This window comes from Erithacus rubecula (assembly GCF_903797595.1).
Source record: "Erithacus rubecula genome assembly, chromosome: 3".
In the NCBI taxonomy this organism is placed as follows: Eukaryota; Metazoa; Chordata; class Aves; order Passeriformes; family Muscicapidae; genus Erithacus; species Erithacus rubecula.
Window position 1 is genome coordinate 46,963,235 of NC_136689.1, and position 20,521 is coordinate 46,983,755.

Sequence of the window (20,521 nt, forward strand, 5' to 3'; positions counted from 1 at the left end):
AATGCTCTCGGGCATATGGTGCAACTCTTGGGGATGGTGATGTGCAGGGCCAAGAGTTGGACTCGATGATCTTTGAGGGTCCCTTCCAACTCAGCATATTCTGTGATTTACCAAGTCTACTCGGCATCTACAGGGCGACAATAAAGCGTTTTCACTCATGAGCGGACTGGGAGCAGTGCCCCACATTCTGCCACTTGGGGACACCCTCGGGGACGCATGGAGCCCCCAGGCACGTAAGAAACACCCGCGCCCGGCAGGCGGGCTCCCGGCTGGGGGGACAAATGAGGACATCCCGGCGCCTGGGGCCGAGCTGGGCACTGGGGAAAAGCGGGAGGCGGGCGGGCAGCGGTCTGGGGGCGGGCAAGCGCTAAGGCGGCGGGGCGCTGACGCCTGAGGGCAGCTCGGGGAGCGGTGCTAAAGCGCGACTGCCGACGTAGCTGGTGCGCGGCACCGCCTCCCCGCCGGGTGCCCTCCTTCCCGCTCCCTGACTGCCCTCGCTGGCGGGAGGCGGCGGAGAGGGAGCGTGCGGTGCTGTGCGGAAAGTCTGTGGCCGGAGCCGAGGCGAGCCGAGTCCCCGCACCATGCCGACCGCCGCGCCGCCCCCGCTCCACCCCGCGGCGGACGCCTGCTGCCACTGTCAGGGTGAGTGCCTCTTCCCTTGTCTCCTTATCCCCGGGTAGCCCCCGCGCCGCCCCATCAAACCCTGCTCGGATAGGTCGCCAGCTAGTTCCGGGAGGAGGGGGCGAGCTGGAGGCGCGGCGCCCCGGCTGTAGGGGGACATGAGGCGGCGGCGGCGGCGGCGAAAGTTCCTGCCCAGGTCCTTTCCTGTCCGCGGGACTGCGGAGAGCGGGGGAAGCTTTCGGGGCCGTTTGGGTTGGAAAATGGGGCTGGAGACTGACGGAGGAAGGTGCGATGCCTCTCGGCCGTGGGATTGAGGCGAGACCTTTAGGAGAGGGGAGAGGTCCCCGAAGGTCCTAAGTTGGGGTGGTTATTTCACTGTGCTCCTTTAATTGCCTGTATTTTGAATTAAAGAGGAGCCCCTTCGCCCCCACCGTTTCGTGTTGTAGAGGAGACTAGGGAAGTGGGTTGCTTGGGGAAGCAGAACAAGGGGTTGCTGCAGCACGGAGAGCTAGTCCCTGCTGCTGCTAGGTGCGGGTCACGCAGCCTGTGCCACTTTCCGAGGCTGAGAGACCACCGCGGCAGCCTCGCGCCTACTGGGGCAAGCTTTGAAGTCTGAGTGTGAAGTCTGCGTTTACCGCTCAGGGAGCCACGCACGGTGTCATCTGTGCTGCCATAAAAATCGAAGATATGAGGTAACTTGGACTCTTAATAGTCGGCATGAGAGTACTTCGCTCGGGGCGAATGCTTGTGGGTTGCTCAGAGCACACTGGTGCTCTGCAAAAATAGGTAAATAGAATACAGTGTAAGGGTTTTAAAGCATTGCACAACTGTGTATTAAAATACATTTGAGGCTGATGAATCTTCCCTCAGCTGCAAAATCTCAACGGCTGGAGGTACACGGGTTACAGGCAGGGGCTCAAAGAGTGGGGAGGGCTCTTGTGACAGATGGAGATACTGTGACTTGCGACAGCCAGATCTCTCTCGGGAAGAATGCTGGCTGTGCCCTTGTGTCCCCTGGCTTCTGTAGTTATATCACTTCTGTCTGCTCCTATTTAATACCTGAGCAGATATTTATAGGAGAACTACTCCATCACTTTTCCCTGTGCAACATTATTTTCTGCTTTCCTCAGGGTACACTCAGTATGCAATGTCAGCAGGACTGGACGGGCTACTGGTTTGAGCTAATGAAACAGTTTTCAGGTTGTGAGACACATTATTTGGGAACAACCCCATAAACTTAACTTTGCCACACCGAGTACTAAAAGGTTTCCTTTTTCAAAAAAGAGCAAATCCAAACCCAACAAAAACCCCACAATGCCTTGCAATAATATAAAAAGTTTCTAGCTCCTTTCTCTGAGCATTTAGATTGAAACCAATCCTGTGTGAGGGTATGAGTTTATCCTCGAACCTGATAATTTGTTACACATACTTTTGTTACTAACCTTACAGAGATGTGAAGTTTGTCTTCTCACCTCCTTGTTTCCTTTTCCTTTAGCCCCCTTTTTTTTTCTTTTGATGATTCTTGTGATTTTCTATATTCTTTGAATGCAGTTTTGACACCTTGAAATGTTGAGAACTTAGCAAACTCCCAAAACAGCAAGTGAAATGAAGCTTACAAAATACATTACAGCTGCTTTATGTAGTGGAAGTGTAGGAAATTATAGCAACTCATGCTCTTCTCAAGACGTTGACTGAATTTTTTCTCAGGAAGCCACCCTTTAGCTCTCCAGCTAAAACTGATCCTGCTGAATTAGTCCCTTTCTTGTAGTATAATGGGTGTGGAGCTTCTGAAATAGCATGACCTTTTCTGTGAAAATTTTTGTAGGATGTTTGGACACATCAGCTGAGAATGTCTCATAAATCTCTATCTGTGGCTTAACCTGAATTAGCTAATTGGACTTAGATTGTCATCAAAGATAAGATACCTTGGTTTAATTCAAGTTAGTAGCAGCTGTTCAAACCTCTGAATTTAACCTGTGCTTAAGTTACCTTGTCTATATATGTTTTTTAAATACTCAAGTTAATTACCTTGGGCATGCTAGCCTGACTTTTGAATGTATCTTTATCTGGTAGTGTCACTACACACTTTGTATCTGTTTTCACTGCTGCTTTTTCTGCTCATGTTCTGCAAAGCGCTACACTTTTGGCACCAGCTGGGCTTACAGTTTACTGTGACTAAGGGAAGTTGTGTGAGATTCATGTCCTGATTTCTAAGATTACCTGGCTTGGTTTGTTTTCTGCAGAAACATGTATGGTTTTGTAAAAATAAGGGAAGTTCGTGGTCCTTCCTTGTCTTCCAACAGTTCTAGGGCAAATTGAGTTGGTTTCTGTCACTGATTTTCTCATTTCCTTTAACTTAGGGATTCCTTGACATTTAACAACATTTGAAATTAGTGTTACATAGATTTTCTTGCAAATAAAATTAGAATCTTACTTGTAAATATTATTAGAATCAGAACAGTATGGTGATTATAGCTGCCTCAGATTTGATCCAGATCTCACTGAAGGTAATGTGAATCTTTTAGTTAGCTTCAGTGCAACTTGAATCAGAACTAAAACTGGAGGAGTTGAAGAGGTGAATGTGACATTTCTCTTCATAAGAGCATACTGTTTTCCATGTTTTTCTCAATTTCTGGATATGGACAAACTCCTTTTTTGAGTGTTCACTAGATTCTGGAAACAATGAGATAAGAGTGGCAGCTACTGCCTTGACTGATTCTAATGTAAATTTGGAGTTTTGGTAATGCTTATGCATTGTCCATCTTACCTAGCAGTAGTTGGCTTTCACTGCAAATGAAAGTCAGGCGTGTTTACTATCTTCTCTCTGTTGCTGCTGTTTTCTATGCAGTCTTATTATTGTAAGAATGCGAAACAATTACACCTTGTGGTCATAGAGGAACCTCTCAGTAGAAATTCTGAAAACACCATCTCTCACTGCATCAATAGTGACAGACTGCACATATTCTCCAGCTTTTAGTTTTCTCATCACCCCAAAAAATACTTAATGAAAATGCTGGGAAATGTCAGGTCATGTGAAAATCATGATCTTTCTCCTTGTTGTCAGGAGTCTAATTAACACTGGCTTACAGTTTTCCCTGATAAACCCATCTTCCTTTATAAGTCCTGTGAAACAATTTGTTTTGCAATGTTAACTAATATATGAGTCTCTTCTGAAAAAAAGTGGTTCTGTAATAATGGGGTTGGGAATTCTACTTTTGTATGTGAGTTAACATCTCTTAAATGTGCTATATTTACAAAAAAACTTCTGTGTGATTTCCCCTTTTGCAAACCATATGGAGAATCAGACTTGGGCAGGTCTTTCCTTTAGTTATGCAACGAGGTTATTGGTAATAAAATATATGGAAGCTTAATTAAAATCTCAGTGACACCTCTGCAGGCTCTTTTATTTTCACTGGGTTTGCTCAGTTGCAACCAATTAGTCATCAAGTTGAGATTTAGGAAGCAATGCAAATAGTGTCTCCCACAAGAAGAAACAGAATCCTACTCCTTTGACTGAAGCTTTGTTGGCTGGCAGGACTAAAAAACAGTTGAAAGCTTACTTTGTAATGAAACCTGAATAATTTGAAATATATGGTACTCAGGAGTCAAGAGTATCAACATGAAACTCCCTGTACAGTGAGCCTTGAGAAGCACATGGAGGACTTTGCCAGATGGATTCTGGCAAATGCCACAGTTTTGTAAGATGTTTTTGTTTTCCTGTGTCAGTTGTGTCCCTCTCCTGAAACATCCTTGATGGAAAGTCATGGACTATAGGGCTGATATCCCTGGTTACTGGGGAAGACCATAAAGCAGGCAAATTGCAAAAAGTAGACATGACTGTTCCCAGTAAAATACACAGCCTGTCATCCTTGAAAGAAATGAAATAAATGAGAATTTAATAATATTCTGTTTTTGTGTTTTATGTAGCTTAAACCAAGCCTCACATCTCCAAAGGCACTGATTCATTTCACATGCAGTCTTACATATTTCAGAGTTCCTCACAGTTCATGCATCTGTATGCTTCTCTATAAGACTTTTCTTTATGCTTGCTTTTTAATTTGCTACCCTTAAAATATCAGAAAAGATAATGAAAGTGGGGTTCTGCCCTCCCAAAAAGTAGAAATTATGGCACTTGTGAGTCATTACCAGTCTCTATGAAATCTTTATCTTCATCTGCTGCTCTGGGTGTGATTCAGCTCAGTTTAACACTAGCATGTGACAGTAACCATCTGTGTTTGCTGTAAATATTTTATTTTTTAATTACAAATGGCTTGATTTAGAAACCTGCAGTGGTACAGTGGGGTGGTTGTGGGCCTGAAGGGGAAGAAGATAAGCACCTAGGGAGATAATTTTTGCCGAAGCGCTGTTTCTGGTTGGAAAGGGGAGTGTAAACCAGGCTGCCTTGCAGCAATCCAGACCCTGCTGCTCCCTTTCTTGGAGGAGCTGGACAGGAGAACACCAGCACAGACTGCAAATGTTCTGACTCTGAACGTTTAGTGAAGGAGAAGGGGGTGGGCGGAATAAGGCAGAAAAATCTCTAAGTTTATCTTACCTTTGAGGAGAAAGAAGGAAGTGGCTGCTAAATGTCATTGATCTATCATGATTATCATACAGTAAATATGGTCATATATTGTGACATGCTGAGTCTCCCACAAACATTTTGCTGTGGGATAACACTTGCACTAAGGCTGAGTGTGTCCCAGAGGCACCATCCTCAGAATGTAAAATTCCAGAGCTTACTTAGCCACAGGGGAGGGTTTTCCAACACAGGCATCCCTCAGGCTCCCTTCTTCTGCTGAAGTTCTGCCAGCTGCAGTTTTTCCATCAGATTGTCATTCTAGACAGTCCTTCTCATTTTATGAACTCTTTTGCCTGAAATCATCTTAAGAAATCATCTGCCTGATTTTTGCTGCCCTGGTGCTCTTTGTCCTCTAGGGTCTCCCTTTAACTCTGAGATATGTCCCAAAATGGGAGGTGAAATGGAGTGAGATAAATGGCCAGGGGGAAGAGAGTAGACACCTTTCTTTCTAGCGTGGGACATTGGGGAGGAATGAGAAATGGAAACTTATGGGACTGAAAGATTTGGGAATCTGTGGTTTGCAGTTTGCATGACACCATACATGTTTGTTTTTAAAATAAAGCAGATGTGCTGAAGATAAGGTGTACAATGCAAAGTTTTAAAATCTTCTTGCTTGTCCTCTTGAGGCCAGAGAGAAGGTCCAGAGGTGCATGTCTCCTGTAGTCCAGGTGTAGCCACTAAGAACATTTTCTTTCCTTGCAGCTGACACCTTGGATACTCACCTAATGGGACCAAACACATTTGGCCAGGAGAAGCTTTGGTTCTGTTGGTGGTGTGTGGGACAGAAGGAACCCAACTTGACACATAACTGAGTTTGCAGGGATGACAATTAAAGGAAAAATAATTTTGCATGCAAATTTAAGCATGCTTGATGTGAAATTGTGAAAGATAAAGAACTTGGAATCCCATCATGCTGATTTTATGTAATCTTTTAGGGCTAAGACTGTATATTTATGAGATAAAGATATTATTCTGATTCTTTTTCTTTTTTGTATGTGAGCCCAAATTAGCTTTTCTTCAGTGAAATTAGAACACTGTCTGAACTGCTGAGTGATTTTCATTTTCTACAAATTGGGTTAGACTGGGTGAGCAATTGATTTCCCCTACACTGGTGTGTATCAGACATGGAAGTGCTGACATGAGTATGACTGGAAATGCCCATTAGAGTAGCAGCAAGTATGTTATAGTAATTAAACTGATAACTGACCCCCCTCCCTTTTTTAAAATTTTCATTGTGACAGTATGAAAACAGTTTTTGAAAGAATCCAGCTGACAGATGATATTGAACATGGTTTTGTTTTCCTTCTGCTCCAGTAGCTAATGCAGATAAGAATTCATGCAAATACCACGATGAGTTTGTTGTTGTTTTTTTGGGTTTTTTTTCAAGTTCAGTTAATCTAAGTGAATAAAATACACTTTGGTCATCTAAAAAGATTGTGCTTCTTTGATTTGGTTTTGTAAACCATGGTTATAATATCATATGCTTTACAATACTATTTTATTGCATAGTATAGTTTATAACTGCCTTATCATCAACTGCATTCTGAGCACAAAAGACTTATTCAATGTATTTCTTTAATGTATTAAGAAATTTATTTCTACAAGGTCAAATAGTTAAAATCTATTATTCAGGTTACAGAGTCAAGCTTTTATTACTATTAATTAGCACTGTTATTCCCCCCAACCCATGTTCCTGTGCACGAAGATCTACACATTAATTACATTATCACATGCTGCTTTTTTTATCCCCAAGGGCTCTGTCTCCATCAGTGTATGTGATAGACAAAGCTTTCCTAATGAGCCTCTACTCTACTGTTTACCTTGGCTCTTTGTGCCTCCTGCTGTGTGTATTTTGGATCTTGCTGTTAATACAAGCTTATTAACTTCTGAGCTTTTCTGTCATGGTTGTTTCTACAGTAGCAAGTATGGGTTAGCCTATCTCTGATACCTGCAAAGAAGGGCTGCATTCAGTGGCAGCCAAGGTGCAGAAAATATAGTCAAAAGTCCTTTAATCTGGGCAAGAAAGCAACTTGGGACGCCCAGGTTCTGAATTTTGGGATGATGTAATGTTATCTATGTGTTGTGTTATATTACCTTGTGGTCTGAAGTACCTCTTCCAGTATATGCCCTTGCAGCTGTGAGCACTGAGCAGGTTTGTGGATCAGGTCTCAGAATGTTTTGACTACCAGACTGATCCTCTCTGAAAAGTATAGATTAAGTCAATTGCTTCAAAACTCAATAGAATTAGTTGAGACAAATCCAGTTCTTCAGGGCTGCAGTGCCTTAAGGAGAGAAACTGATCTTCCTATATTTTTGCACACACTTTTCAGCTCTTCTAGTTACATATATTTTTCTACAATATGGTTCTTAATGCAGTATACCTGAAAAGGAGGATCCAATGTACCCTGGAGTAGACAGAAGAAAAATTGTATATATATCTGAACTGTCTAATATGCAAGGAGGAAATGAATTCACAAAATAAATTATTTTGGTTGGAAGTGAGCTTGAAGATCATCTAGTTCCAAGCCCTCTGCCACAGGCAGGGGGACCTTATACTACCTCCGCTTGCTCAGAGCCCCATTTTGAACACTGCCGATGATGGGGCATCAACAGTTTCTCTGACAACCTGTATCACCACACTCACAGTAAAAATTTCTACCTCATATTTAATCTAAGTCTCTCCTCTTCCAATTTAAAGCCATTCTTCCTTGTCCTATCACTCCATGTCCTTGTAAATATCCCTCTACAGCTCTCTTCTAGATCCCTTTAGGTACTGAAAGGCTATTCTAAGGTGTCCCCAGAGCTGCTGCCTTCTCCAGGCTGTACATCCCCAGCTCTGTCTTGATAGTTCTCCAGCCCTTTGATTACCATCATGCCCTCCACTGAAGTTGCTCCAACATGTCCATATCCTTCATATGTCAAGGACCCCAGAGCTGGGTGCAGCACTCCAGGTCTCATGAGAATGGAAAAGTGGGGGAGAACTACCTCCCTTCACTTGCTGGCCACACTGCTTTTGATGCAATGCAGGATGTGGACAATAACTCTAATTTTCTCCTGTCTCCCTGAATATCTTGCTAATGTTCTCTTAATGTGTTCCCTCTTTGTGTGCATGTAGATCTTCCTGTTATTTAAAAAGGATATAAATCAATGTAAGCTAGTATGGCAAGTGACAACAAAAGATTGTAGATGTTCTTTATGGAGAACTGCAAAGGAGCAGACCATGTGAGGATAGTTCTGTTACTGTCTTCCAATCCTATTTATTTGTCTAAATTTGGCATTCTACCTGACTTCTTGAGCCACTCTTATTGTCATTGTCTGCTTTCCTATTACAGTCTCTATCTGCTTCCACTGTGTCAGTAAAGTTCAGGGAAATTGCTATCACCTGGTATAAAATTTCATAGGAGCTGCTGTATGTCAGACAGTGTCTAACTATGGCACTATTGCTTCTTTCTCTGCAGTCTGCCGCAATTCCTCTTTTCTCTTATCTTCACACTCCAGTTCTTCACTAGGTTTCCTTTTCCATTTTCAATTCCATACCTCTGAGCTGAGTGAGCATTTGGAGCTTGCTCAGGCTAGAACTAACAGCAACTGTCCTGCTACATTTGACACTTGATCCAGTCCTTGTGAAATTTGACTTTCTTTTTCTACTTGTGATTTTATCTGGTCAAAACTGATGCAGTGTGTCTGCCTCATTGTTGAAATAACCACCAGTCCTGATTCAAACAAAATCTCTGCCCTAAAATGTTGTAAAACACGGCAGAGGAGGCAAGGATGAACAGCAGGGGAGTAAAGAGAAGGTATGATTCCTCAGAAAAAAAATTCACCAGTAGTGTTTCCAACAGGTAAAATGTACATGCCATTAAAGGATACCTGTGATCATGTTTTGTTTCTGTGCATCTAAGCTAGTGAGCTGGGACTTTACATGTTACTGCTTCAGTCTTGGGCACTAACAGTGTGCACTAGCCCTGGAATTTGCAACTTTAAATAACTTAAAGCAAAGAGAGGAGATTAAGATGGCACATTTCTAGAGCACTTGGATTGCATCCTGGAGCCGACTGCTGATGCACACTGGTAACCTGTGTGAGCTATGTACTTGACTGCTCTGAGTTCAGTGCCAGAGGCATTCTTCATACTCAAGTATTTGAAGATACTTGCTGGTACTATGAAATGAATCGAAATGTTTTCTGTTCCAAGTAAAATTATTCCTTTTTCCCTCCCTATAGTCTGTTTTACTTGCCTTCAGCAGGAATTTTCTTTTGGAAAAAACAGACATTTGTACTGCTGTCTTTTCTCTGCCCACTTAAACTGTGTTTTGTTTATCCTATACTGGGACTAATATATCAAAACAACTCCCAGACACATGGTTTCTGTCACGTGCAAGTTTAGTTGCTGCTAATGTTTTGGGGTGTTTTCATGGTTGCTTTTGTAAGTGGAAGCCTTCTAAAGAAATTGGAGGGCTTAAATAACACCATCTTATTCACAGCAATGTCATACCTAGATCCTATTTCACTGCTGCCTTCTGTTTTACATGGTGTTGCAAAACTCCTTGTAAGAATTGAATTCCCCTTCAACCTGTGACTTGATAGCAGAATGGTGAACCATTCAGTTAATTACTGAAACTGTGATCTCCAGCAGGAAAGCGAAGAAGAATGCGAACTGTGTCAGTATTTTAATTAATGCATAAAAGTTGATGGACTGGCCAAGGGAAAGGATAAGTTTTTGTAATGGTTTGAAAGCAAAACCAATGAGAGGCTCCAAGTAAAAAATACAATTTAAGAGGGAAAAAAAAATGCATGCAATAGTGCAAAAGAAAACCATTGACAGAGTCAGAATACAACCTGACACCCTGCTAGTTAGAGTGGTAGTGTCAGTCCAGATGAAGTGGTCTTGTTGAAGTAGTGATCCTGTAGAAAGGTCTGGTAGCTCTTGTCCTCTGGAAATCAGTGGATAAGGGCTACCTTGGTGCTCTGAATCTCTGGTTTTATCTAGGTGGTAAATGTTTGGCTCCTCCCCCTGTGGAGCATCTTGCAATGGGGTAATGTAATTTTATCAGTCATGCAGTGGGACTCAATGGCCTAATAACATAAGATTTCTTAATGGATGAAGGATGAGTCATGAAAATGATGAAGAACACTGCCCCACCTGGTTTTTAACAGATGGCCCATTAGCAGAGGATATCTCCCATGGAGATAAGGATCATTCCCCCACCTGATTTCAACAGATGGTGATAGAACACATACTGTTGGACAAATCTTTACATTCTAATGTAGGACAGTTTTGAAATACAAATGATATGAATACATTTTTAGTTACAATGGGTGACCTCTGCAAAACCCTGTTACTCTGCTGATTTAGCTGGTATATATATATATTTAGCCTGGCAATTCCTTAAGACAGAGATGTTGATGCTCTGTATACACAACTTCTTCAGAGCTTAAACCTCATTTAATTTAAGATGAATTTAAGGTTCATTTAATTTTACTCCATGTCCAGGAATATTATCTAAAACACTCCAAGGAAATGTCTTATAGAGAAATTTTTGTGATTTCTTCCCATGCTTTCTCATCCTCCCCACCCCCACTGTGGGATGGACTGTGATGATCACAAGTGATTTGTAAAATTAAAAAATGAATCACAGACGCAGCGCTCTCTGCTGGGGAGCACATTTTCTCCCTAGGGAGCACCTGTGCTTTGGCCATAGATGCTGAATTTCTTGTTTCTGCTACCTGTATGAGCCCCCAAATCCTAGTTTGTTCTATCCTCCATGCTTCTCTAGAGAGTTGGTGTCAATTTTTGCCCAATAAGACCATCATGTCTTCATCATGTGGAGGTCTGTATTGCTCTCTGGGTTCTAGTTTTTGTTTCCCTGTGCCTGTGTGCACAGTTTAGGCGGTGTGCAGGGTGCCTTTGACTAGCTATCCACAGCAGCAGCCTCAGCATCCTCCTTGGCCATGCTGCACCATTGATAATCCATAATACACTAGAATATATGGATAGATGTGTATACGGATAAAACAGACACACTCATCAATCCATCTTGACATTTCTAAGGAATATTTATATTTAATAATCATTAGATCTCAGGAGGACAGCCAAAGAAAAAACACATTTTATTCTCAGATGTATAATTTGCCAGTGCTTGAACTCATTGAAGTGTGTTTCTCATATCACCTCCCTCTTTCTCCTTTTCCCACTTGTATATAAATATGGAAACAATATTTTGAAGCTATATAAATTGTAGCTATAGGATTTGGGTATGTATGTGACCTTTGAAGACTTTCTAGAAATGCTTGTTACTGCTTTAAGCATATGCACTTTCCTGACAGATTGAGGCTTGCATCTTGTGTAGCAGTTAAATATAGCATAACTGGAAAATAACAGAGATTATGACTGAAATAGTTGTAATAGGCAACTGAAGTGAATTTTAATTCTATGTAATTAAAAGTCATTGTGACCACTACTTTGACAAAATTTGACACTTCCCTTTTTCTTGGAAAATATTAGAAGATTCTTTCATGCAATGATTTAAACAGTTATTTAATTTCTCATCATAGAAGAATTTGCAATTCTACTCTTACAGCAAACATTGTTATATATCAACTTGTGGCTTTTGTCAAAGTGTTTTTGGCTAGGAATCAAGTTAGTTTGAAAAGAACAAAGCATTCCTTTATCATTGTTAATAATGCCATAAAACTATTCTTATTTCATTAGCTGCAGAATTAAAAAGTAAGCTTGTCTTCTTCTTCAGGTTTAGCCAATTTAGTGAAGAAAGGAAACATAATTGATGCCTGGCTAATTGAAAAAATCCACTGTACAACCATGTACTTAAAATCAATGGTTTATAAAAAGTTATGATAATAACAGCATAACTGGAAGGAACATAATCTTTGTGAAAAGTCATTATTAGTGCACCATTGTTTTTATGTTGTACCAATATAATAAGCAGTAAGAATGTCTCTCAGTGTTCCCATAAGTAAGATAAAGCTTTGATGACAGTGAGTACCCAAGAACCTGGAAATGTTGGTTAAATTCAGAGCTTCCTCAGTTCCTGGTAACTAACATGTTGTGGAGTTGATTTGTATTTCAGAGAACTGTTTATTACAGCTGATTTTTTTTTTTTTCCCTCCATTCACAGCAAGGTTTATTTTGGGTGGAATGTAAATATGTGACTGTTGAAAAATCACTAGCATGTATGTAGTCATCTTTTGATAACAGGAGATCATCCTTAAAAAGCAGAATGAAGACAGAAATAACTTGTACAACCAAGCATTAGTCACACATAGCTCTTATATAATGCTTACGTCTTCAATCAGTGTGCTGGCAGCTGGGCTTCTTTGTAATATTTGTTTGGAGAAGAAGCATCTATCTCATTTGTCAGGGGAAGAAAATGAAGCCAAAAAGTTAAGGGACATGCTGGGGGCACACAGTGCTTAATTGGTGCGAGTGTTACAACTAAGAATTATATATCATCCTGCATCAAGCAGAACCAACAGCAGAATGGATTTTATAGCAGTATCTCCTTGTGTGCTTTCCACACTCAAGCCCTGGCCTATTGGGTTTTTTTTGAGGCAGAGCCAGTGAATGCTCTGCTGCAGCACTTCTGAAGTTTTCCCTTTTGTTTGTTGTTCTAGGCGAGGTGTATTTCTTTTTCACTCTATTATGCCTTGATGAAAAGGACAAATAAAAATATATAGCATGAAATACCGAAAATGGCTTCTCTTGCACTTGAAACCCAAAGTGTAGAAAGCATGAGCCTAACACCAAGAGAAATGCTGATATGTGCAGATTTTCCTTTGGAGATTTGGCAACTTCATTGTGACTATGGAATCATATTAATGTACGAAAATGGACCTGATTCTCTGGGAGATAAGCCATTGGTCTACAGAAATTTTGTTGTAATGATTTGTTAATAATTCTGGCAATTTTCTTTTGTCTTGGTCCTGTTAGTTCTTATATACTGAATGTTTGTTCCCAACTGATGAGCAAGGCTATCAAATGAGGTTGGAAACACTGTGATCTCATTCCAAAAGTTTTTTTCTTGAGGCTGAAAATAAATGCATTGTAAACAGGTTTCAGTCCTCGAAAGTACAACAGTTCAGAATACTTTTGGGGGGGCATTTTTATTCTTAACTTGGTTGGTAGTTGGTAGACAGGGAATTATGTTATAGCTTGGTTTGTCCATAAACATACCTTATGTTTTCAGTTTGTCCTTTTCACAACTGCCCATAACAAGTGGTGTCATTTTCTTTAATGATGTTCTAAGATGAAATGTCAGTGTCCCCAGAGAATACTCTGAATTGTGTGTGATTTAAAAGAATTTTTAGAATTAAAAAGTCAACCCAAAGTATTGAAAACCATGACTCCAATTATCAAACAAAACTAAGAAGGCTGTTCTTTAAGGCAGAAGATTAAATTGCATTACTATGAGATGACCTATAAAATGACTGTAAAAATTATAGCAGAAGAAATATTTTTTAAAAATAATTGATTTAATTTTTTATAGTATGTCCAGGGAAAATGAAGAGGAGATAATTATTTGTAAAAATGTAAGGCTGCACACAGAGTAGTACCATGTGGAAGTAATTTTAAAATACAAGTAATTAGTTTATTTTACTTCATGCATTGTAATTGTGGAACTTGTCACCACAGGGTATACAGAGGCCAAAATTGCAATTGGGTTCAGAAAGGAATTGAGTGAGTTTATGGGAGATAAATGGGAGATTAATAAGAGAATGCTAAACAATCTGGATGCAATCCTGCTATTCTTTGAAGATTTCTGAAAGATGTGAAGATTTAGAAGAAAGATCTGTTTGTGTTCAATATTATTATTTTTTAATGACATTCCCCTGTCACAAAATGAATTTAGATTTTCTCACAAACTTGGAAATGTTTGTGGTTGCAACTCTTTGGAGATACTCCGTAGTGTTAGTTAAAAGTTCTTTATAAGCCTTGAAGTCACCTACCCTTACTCTCTGAGGTCACCTGCACTGACATGTAGAAAACTATTTCTGCAAGAGGTCTGATGAGGCACCATGATTAATATTCCTGCTTTTTGTTTGCCTTAGGACACCAAGGCTTGTTGGGCCATTCACCACACAATGCAAACTCAAAAGTTAAAAGGAAGAAACTACGTGGGACTTGTCCTCATGTTGGTCGTGGAACCTACGGAAAATCATGTTTGGATGAAAGCAGCCACAGGTTTTTCAGTCCCTGCAATGGTTTTCACACGATACATTCAGAGCATAGTCCTGTGAAGCCAAGGATAATTACAGTGGTGAAACCTGGCGGACGCACACTCAGGAGGATAACCTTACTTCTCAACAGGAGATCAGTCCAGACCTTTGAGCAGCTGATGGCTGACATTTCAGAAGCTCTGGGATTTCCTCGTTGGAAGAATGACCGTGTGAGAAAGTTGTACAATCTGAGAGGCAGAGAACTCCTAAGTGTTTCTGAGTTCTTCAGGGAAGGTGATGCATTCATAGCTATGGGGAGGGAGCCCCTCACTTTCAAGGACCTGGAGGTGGTATTACAAGAACTTTATCCTAAAAATCCTTATGCTGCCAGTGCTGCCATTCAGCAGAATGAAGAGCCGTCTCAAAAACTGAAGAGTGGGCTGTATGACAAGGCCTCGAAAGTAGACAGTGGCTTTGATGAGACAGAAGTGACCAAGAACTGCAGTGATAGCTTGTCTTCTCAGCTGGTGGCTGGACATGAAAGAAAAAGTCAAGCCAAGACAAAGCAAGAGGAAAAAACGAGAACAAAAAAAAAGTGGACTAGAGAGAGATGGGGTGGTGAACATGGAGTGAAACCTTCTACAAAAACACGAGAAAGTGAAAGATACCTTAACCATGAGAGGAGTTCTGAGGAAGGCTTAGAGGAGAGTTCGGAGGAGGTGCTGAGATGTGAGAAATGCCAACAGGAAATGCAGGCCAGAGAAAAGTTATGGAGGGAAAGGCAGGCTGAGGCCTCATTTGAGAATAGAGACGTGAACACAGGTGCATGTCAGAGGTTCCATGTAGAAAGAAATACAAAAGTCAGGAACTGTCAAAAATCCCCTGAAACTTGTCTGGAGGGTGAAGAAGTTGGCTGGAAAGATAATGGCAGTAGGAGGATGTGGAAGCCGCTACACAGGATTGTTAATAAAGGGCTGGAGAAGCAAAAAAGGAGCATTAAGAAAGAAAGGGATATGGAGAAGCATGAAAACCATGGAAAGGAAGTAGTAAAATTCAGGAAGAAAGCTGTAGATGGACTCCAGCTATCTCATGAAGTGAAGGAAGATAATGGAAGTAGCTGTGTAATGAACCAAAGTGGTTGGCTAAAGAAAGACACACTGAGGGATGCTGAGAAAATGTCTAAAACATATAGGGAGGGCAGAGAGGGACAAAGGGCTAAAGAGGAAGCTGCCAGAAGAGAGGGGAATGCCATGTGTAGAGAGAGTGACATGACTCGACGAGAAAAGACAGGGGAGCGCAGAGTGAATAAAGAAGACAACAAAGCTCAGGAATTGGAAAGCACAAGTCGGAGGTATGCCATTAAAAGCAGATCTGATGTGGAAAAACACTATGAGATTGGCAGAACTATTGGGGATGGGAACTTTGCAGTGGTGAAGGAATGTCGCCACTGTGATTCCAATCAGATCTATGCCATGAAAATTGTTGATAAATCCAAGATGAAAGGGAAGGAGGACATGATGGAAAGTGAAATCCTGATTATTCGGAGTCTCTCTCATCCCAATATAGTAAGCTTAATTGAGGTGTATGAGACAGAAGCTGAGATCTACTTAATCTTAGAATATGTCCCAGGAGGGGACTTATTTGATGCAATCATAGAAAGTGTGAAGTTCACAGAGCATGATGCTGCTGTCATGATCACTGATCTGTGTGAAGCACTGGTTTATATTCACAGCAGGAACATTGTCCATAGGGACCTCAAACCAGAGAATCTTTTGGTAAGTATAGACAAACATTTGCATTTGTGCACAAATTGAATTTATCTTCCTTTAAATTACAGTTCTTTGAATTATTCTAAGCAAATCTCATGCAGAAATAATGCGGCAGGACTGTTTGAAAAAATGGGTACAATTTTGAAGTGAAGTTACAATTGCAGTTTGCTTTACACAGACCTGCTGTGCATTGCAGATAGCGGTGGTTGCAGGAAGAAATTCAAGTAAAAATTATCAGACTTCCAGGGGTAGTGAGCATTTGCATTTTTCAGAAATCAGACCTGTTACTTAGCATCTGACTTTTAGGTGTGCTAGTCCTCTACTGTAGTGATTTCTATCTTGTGGCGATTTCTTTGCTTAGAGGCAGAAGTATTATGCAGTTGATTGAAATAATCTGATAGTAAAATGTTTTGGTAATACAACATTAAAGTCAGCTCTAATAGTAACTTCATGCCAAAGAGAAAAATTCTTGTTTCCATCACATTTCTGAGGCTGCATTCTTTGCATCAGGCGTGAATACGCATAGACATGTTTGTAGTATTGACACTTCACTAGATACCCATTGTAGAACTGTAACAGTAAACACCTCTCCCTTGCTAAATGTGTATTGCACTCTTGTATTAGGGTTTCAGATTTCCTAATAAACAGATAAATAGCAAGTATTTGCCAATCTCTACAAACTGGATTTTATCAGCTTTTGTGGAAGTTCATAGTTAGCCAAACAAAAAAGTGATAATTATTTAGTCCTATGGGTCATTCAGTGCTTTTAAGAGCAATAATTTTGCACAGATATCAGTGTGAATTTATGGAGAAAAGCAGCAGTATAGCCTCAAGGATAATGCAGAGGTTGCACAAGGCTGGGTTGGAACAGTTTGCTCCCAAACCTTTAAGCAATAGCATCTTTATTAAGTCCTGCTATGAATCCTGCTTAATTTCATGAAAATCTTTGGTATGTGATCTCTGTGTAAGTAAAAGAATGAATGCAACTCTGAATGCAGTGAATGCAACTGGCTGGTTTGCAGGAAGAAGTGGGTTTGTAGGCCCTGCCTTTGTGTTTTGTTCGCAGAAAGTTTGAAGAAAACTTCATGTAGAACTATATGGCTTTTTCCAGAAGCTGATTTTTCATTATGAACTAGGTCATGCTCCTTCCTATTTGCTGTAAATAAGCTAGTGCATGTGAAACACCTGAGATCTGATGCTTCATTTCCGTCTATAATGCATAATCATCATGGTGATGTAGATAAGCAAAGAAGGGCAAGATAAAGGTCTGTTCTGGTTGCTTTCACATTTAATTCACAGAACTGCAAAACAGAGAATGCTGGACAGTAGCTGTGAAATAATTCTGTTGCCCATTCTGAAAGTCAGAATACGTTTTTCAAGAACAGAGCAGCTTCCAGAATGTAGATATTTTGTCATACAAGAGCAATGTTACCTAAACACTGCAGGAAATAAAATTTTACCTGTTCTAGTTTCAACTTGCTGTTAATTTTCTGTACACACCAGTATTGGATACCATGTACACAAAGAATCCTTTTGAAAAGCTAGTCAACCATGCAAATGAGTTTATAAGTCCTGATAGTATTGAGTAGGTCACCTGTTAACTAGTAAGTATTCCTATATAGGTCATCTGAGCAAGATTCTGGGGTTTCTGTCTTTTTAGTGTGCTGGCTCTGTCTGTTTAGGGTGTCTGGGGCAGCAAGGTAGGAAGGAGAGCTGCCACTAATCTTACCATCAGCCAGTGTTGAACAGTAACAAACAGTAATGAAGCAAATTTCATGCATTCATTGGCTGTCGATGGAACAGGAGCATCAGGAGATGAAGCAAACTACTTCAAGTTCCAGCATCCTGTAGAGATGTCCCTGTTTGTGGAATACCTCTTGTTACGGTGAGAATGTTTAAATCTGAATTAGTCTACCTGGACTTTGTACCAGAGGTCAAAATATAGGTATGTACTTTTAGGCTATTGACTTGTTTGTCTTACTTTGGGTCTTCGTTTGGTTAGGTGGACTTTGTAATCTTTATCTACTATTTTTCCCCTTCAAGAAAATGGGAAATGGAAGAGAAAGGATCCATTGTCCACTTCACTAAGGATATATGTATGTCTACTCTGAACCTGCTTTGTGTGAGAATCTAATCCTGTTCCTAATGACTTTTAAACACATCATTAATTGTCATAAGAGATGACAAAGAAGCAGCAATCTGGGAAAACAAAATTCCCTAAGTTTCATGAAAATAAGTGACTGGGGAAAGAAAGAAAGCGAGCAGTTTCTGTCCCCACAGAAGAAAAGGTAGAAATATACTTCAATGTCTAGGAAATTGTAAAATTATTGACAAAGGAAAAAGTTAGAAACCTGGTTTAGCTATTAGTTCTCTGCAATTCAGTTTCTCTTATGGAACTGTCCTCTAGTTATAAACTTCTGTACCAGGAGAACAACATCCTTTCTGCTTTTTTCCTCCTTCTTTCACTACTGTGTCTACCCACATTGATCAGGCTCCTTCCGGCATAGCTGTGAGGCAGAAGTTCTGTAGACTTGTGCTACAAAAACAAAATCTGTTTGACAGCTGGTGCGAAGACAGCTGCTACAGCTCCCTCCCATCTGCTAACAGAATCACCTAAGTTAGGACTAGGTGTTCAGCAAGAAAACCTTTGCTGCTGAGGATGGGCAATGTGGTGTGTTTGGACTGAGTCCAAATGAGTCCAGTCACTTCTTTTATGCTACCTCATGGAACAAGATTTACTGGCAAGGTTTTTAGGTAAGGGACTGTTTAATTCTACAGCTTCTGGCATTTCTTCACTTGTGAGTGAGAAATTAATGCCCAAAATGTGGTGGTGTTTTTTCAGGTTATAACTGTAAAAGACATAAAGTCACCTCTTTTTAGAAGGAAGGGAGAGGGCTCTTTCCAGTTTGTGGCTGTGTACTCATCTCTTTGTGCATTTCCCTTACATGCTAATGTGGTAATTCTTCAACACTCATCTTCATAAATGTTATAACTTTTTATGCATTTGAGATTACCCCCTGCCCCTTTTTCTATCTCTCAGGTTTTCATGCATGTGCAAGAACTTCAAGTGTAGCCTTTCTTTATTTTCTGATATTATTTACATATATACAAAGGACTATCCATTTTCTGACAGTATTTACATATATACAAAGCACTGCAAATTTTCTGAGTGCATATGAGTCAAACTCCTGTTTAACCACTTACTTGTCATAACTTTCAGAATTTTCATAGAGATTCTTCTGGCTAGCATTAAGGGATGTCTGAAACTCAAATGTGTAAACAGTAATTTTTCTTAAGCTGTATTTCCCATATACACAATGTGACATGGGCTAACTAGCTTTCATGATGTCCATAAGAACAATCTGTACTACCATATACATGTGCATACACAGAAATATTAATGTCGTAAATCATCATCTTAAACACACTGATGGATTTCACAATGTAGATACGAAATCAAACAAGGGCATTAAGTACTGGGAGTCATTGCCAGACAGGAGAAAAGGAGAAAGATTATTTTTTTCCTTTTGAACATGAATTTGGCCTTATATTATAATCTTCTGGTTGTATAGCTGGGATATCTAGAAATCCTCAGACAATATTCTAATATTTTGACATGTCATCTGTATTTGAGTAAGTAGTGTGCAATTGACTGCCTTTAGTCCAAGACCCCCAGATGCTGGCAGTTGAAGGACATAAGTATTTGTACGGCTCAAATTGGCTGTCTATAGGAAGTGTATTGAAATGTATTGGTCTTTCTTACCTCAATTAAGTCTACAGGCAGGCAGCACTATTTTTGCTTTGTTCTCACCATTGCATGGAATACATATTGTAGATGTCAGAGATTAGATTTCTCTTGAGTAGGTTGTGCATTTCTGCAGTACTACTATGAGGAAGTAGTCTGGCCTCAGGAATGATTAAAATGAACATGAGAAGCTTTTGTTTCTACATTGAAGCTTATTTGCATGCTCAAGGTGATGCCAAGTAATGGAAAGGTAGATGGGACAGTAGGAAGTTGGAGATGAAGACAATTCTCTGAGCTGACTGAGTGGTTTCCGAGCACAGTGTTAGCGAAGCTGCTGAGAAGTTCTGGGCTGAGGTTTCCAGGATTGCTGACAGGTAACATACTGTTTCTGAAGTGATTGTCACCAAGCTGTGAAAATATACCTACCGTGCCTGCTGTTCCTACCTGCTTCATTGTTAAGTAAAGTGGAAGCTCAGTAGTTATGTCCTGAAAGAACAGATGGTGCTATGTTGCCACCTTATGCTGTAATGGGAGATGAGGAGTCTGGCATCTTGAGAAAAGAAAAAATGCAACAGTGCATTTTGCAAAGCAAGAAGTATATAACCCTTCATTAACTGCATTATAAAGTAATGAT

At 40.4% G+C, this 20,521-nt stretch overlaps 1 protein-coding gene across 1 annotated transcript in view; it reads left to right on the top strand.

Annotated features, from left to right (window-relative positions):
* Positions 1 to 422: 422 nt before the first annotated feature.
* The window catches only part of DCLK3 (doublecortin like kinase 3), a 28,734-nt gene continuing 8,635 nt past the window's right edge, over positions 423 to 20,521 (top strand). The window contains exons 1-2 of the mRNA XM_079302757.1: positions 423 to 642; positions 14,266 to 16,148. Of these exons, the coding sequence (XP_079158883.1) occupies positions 582 to 642; positions 14,266 to 16,148 (1,944 nt within the window). The 5' untranslated portion in view covers positions 423 to 581. The remainder of the gene's footprint in view (positions 643 to 14,265; positions 16,149 to 20,521) is intronic.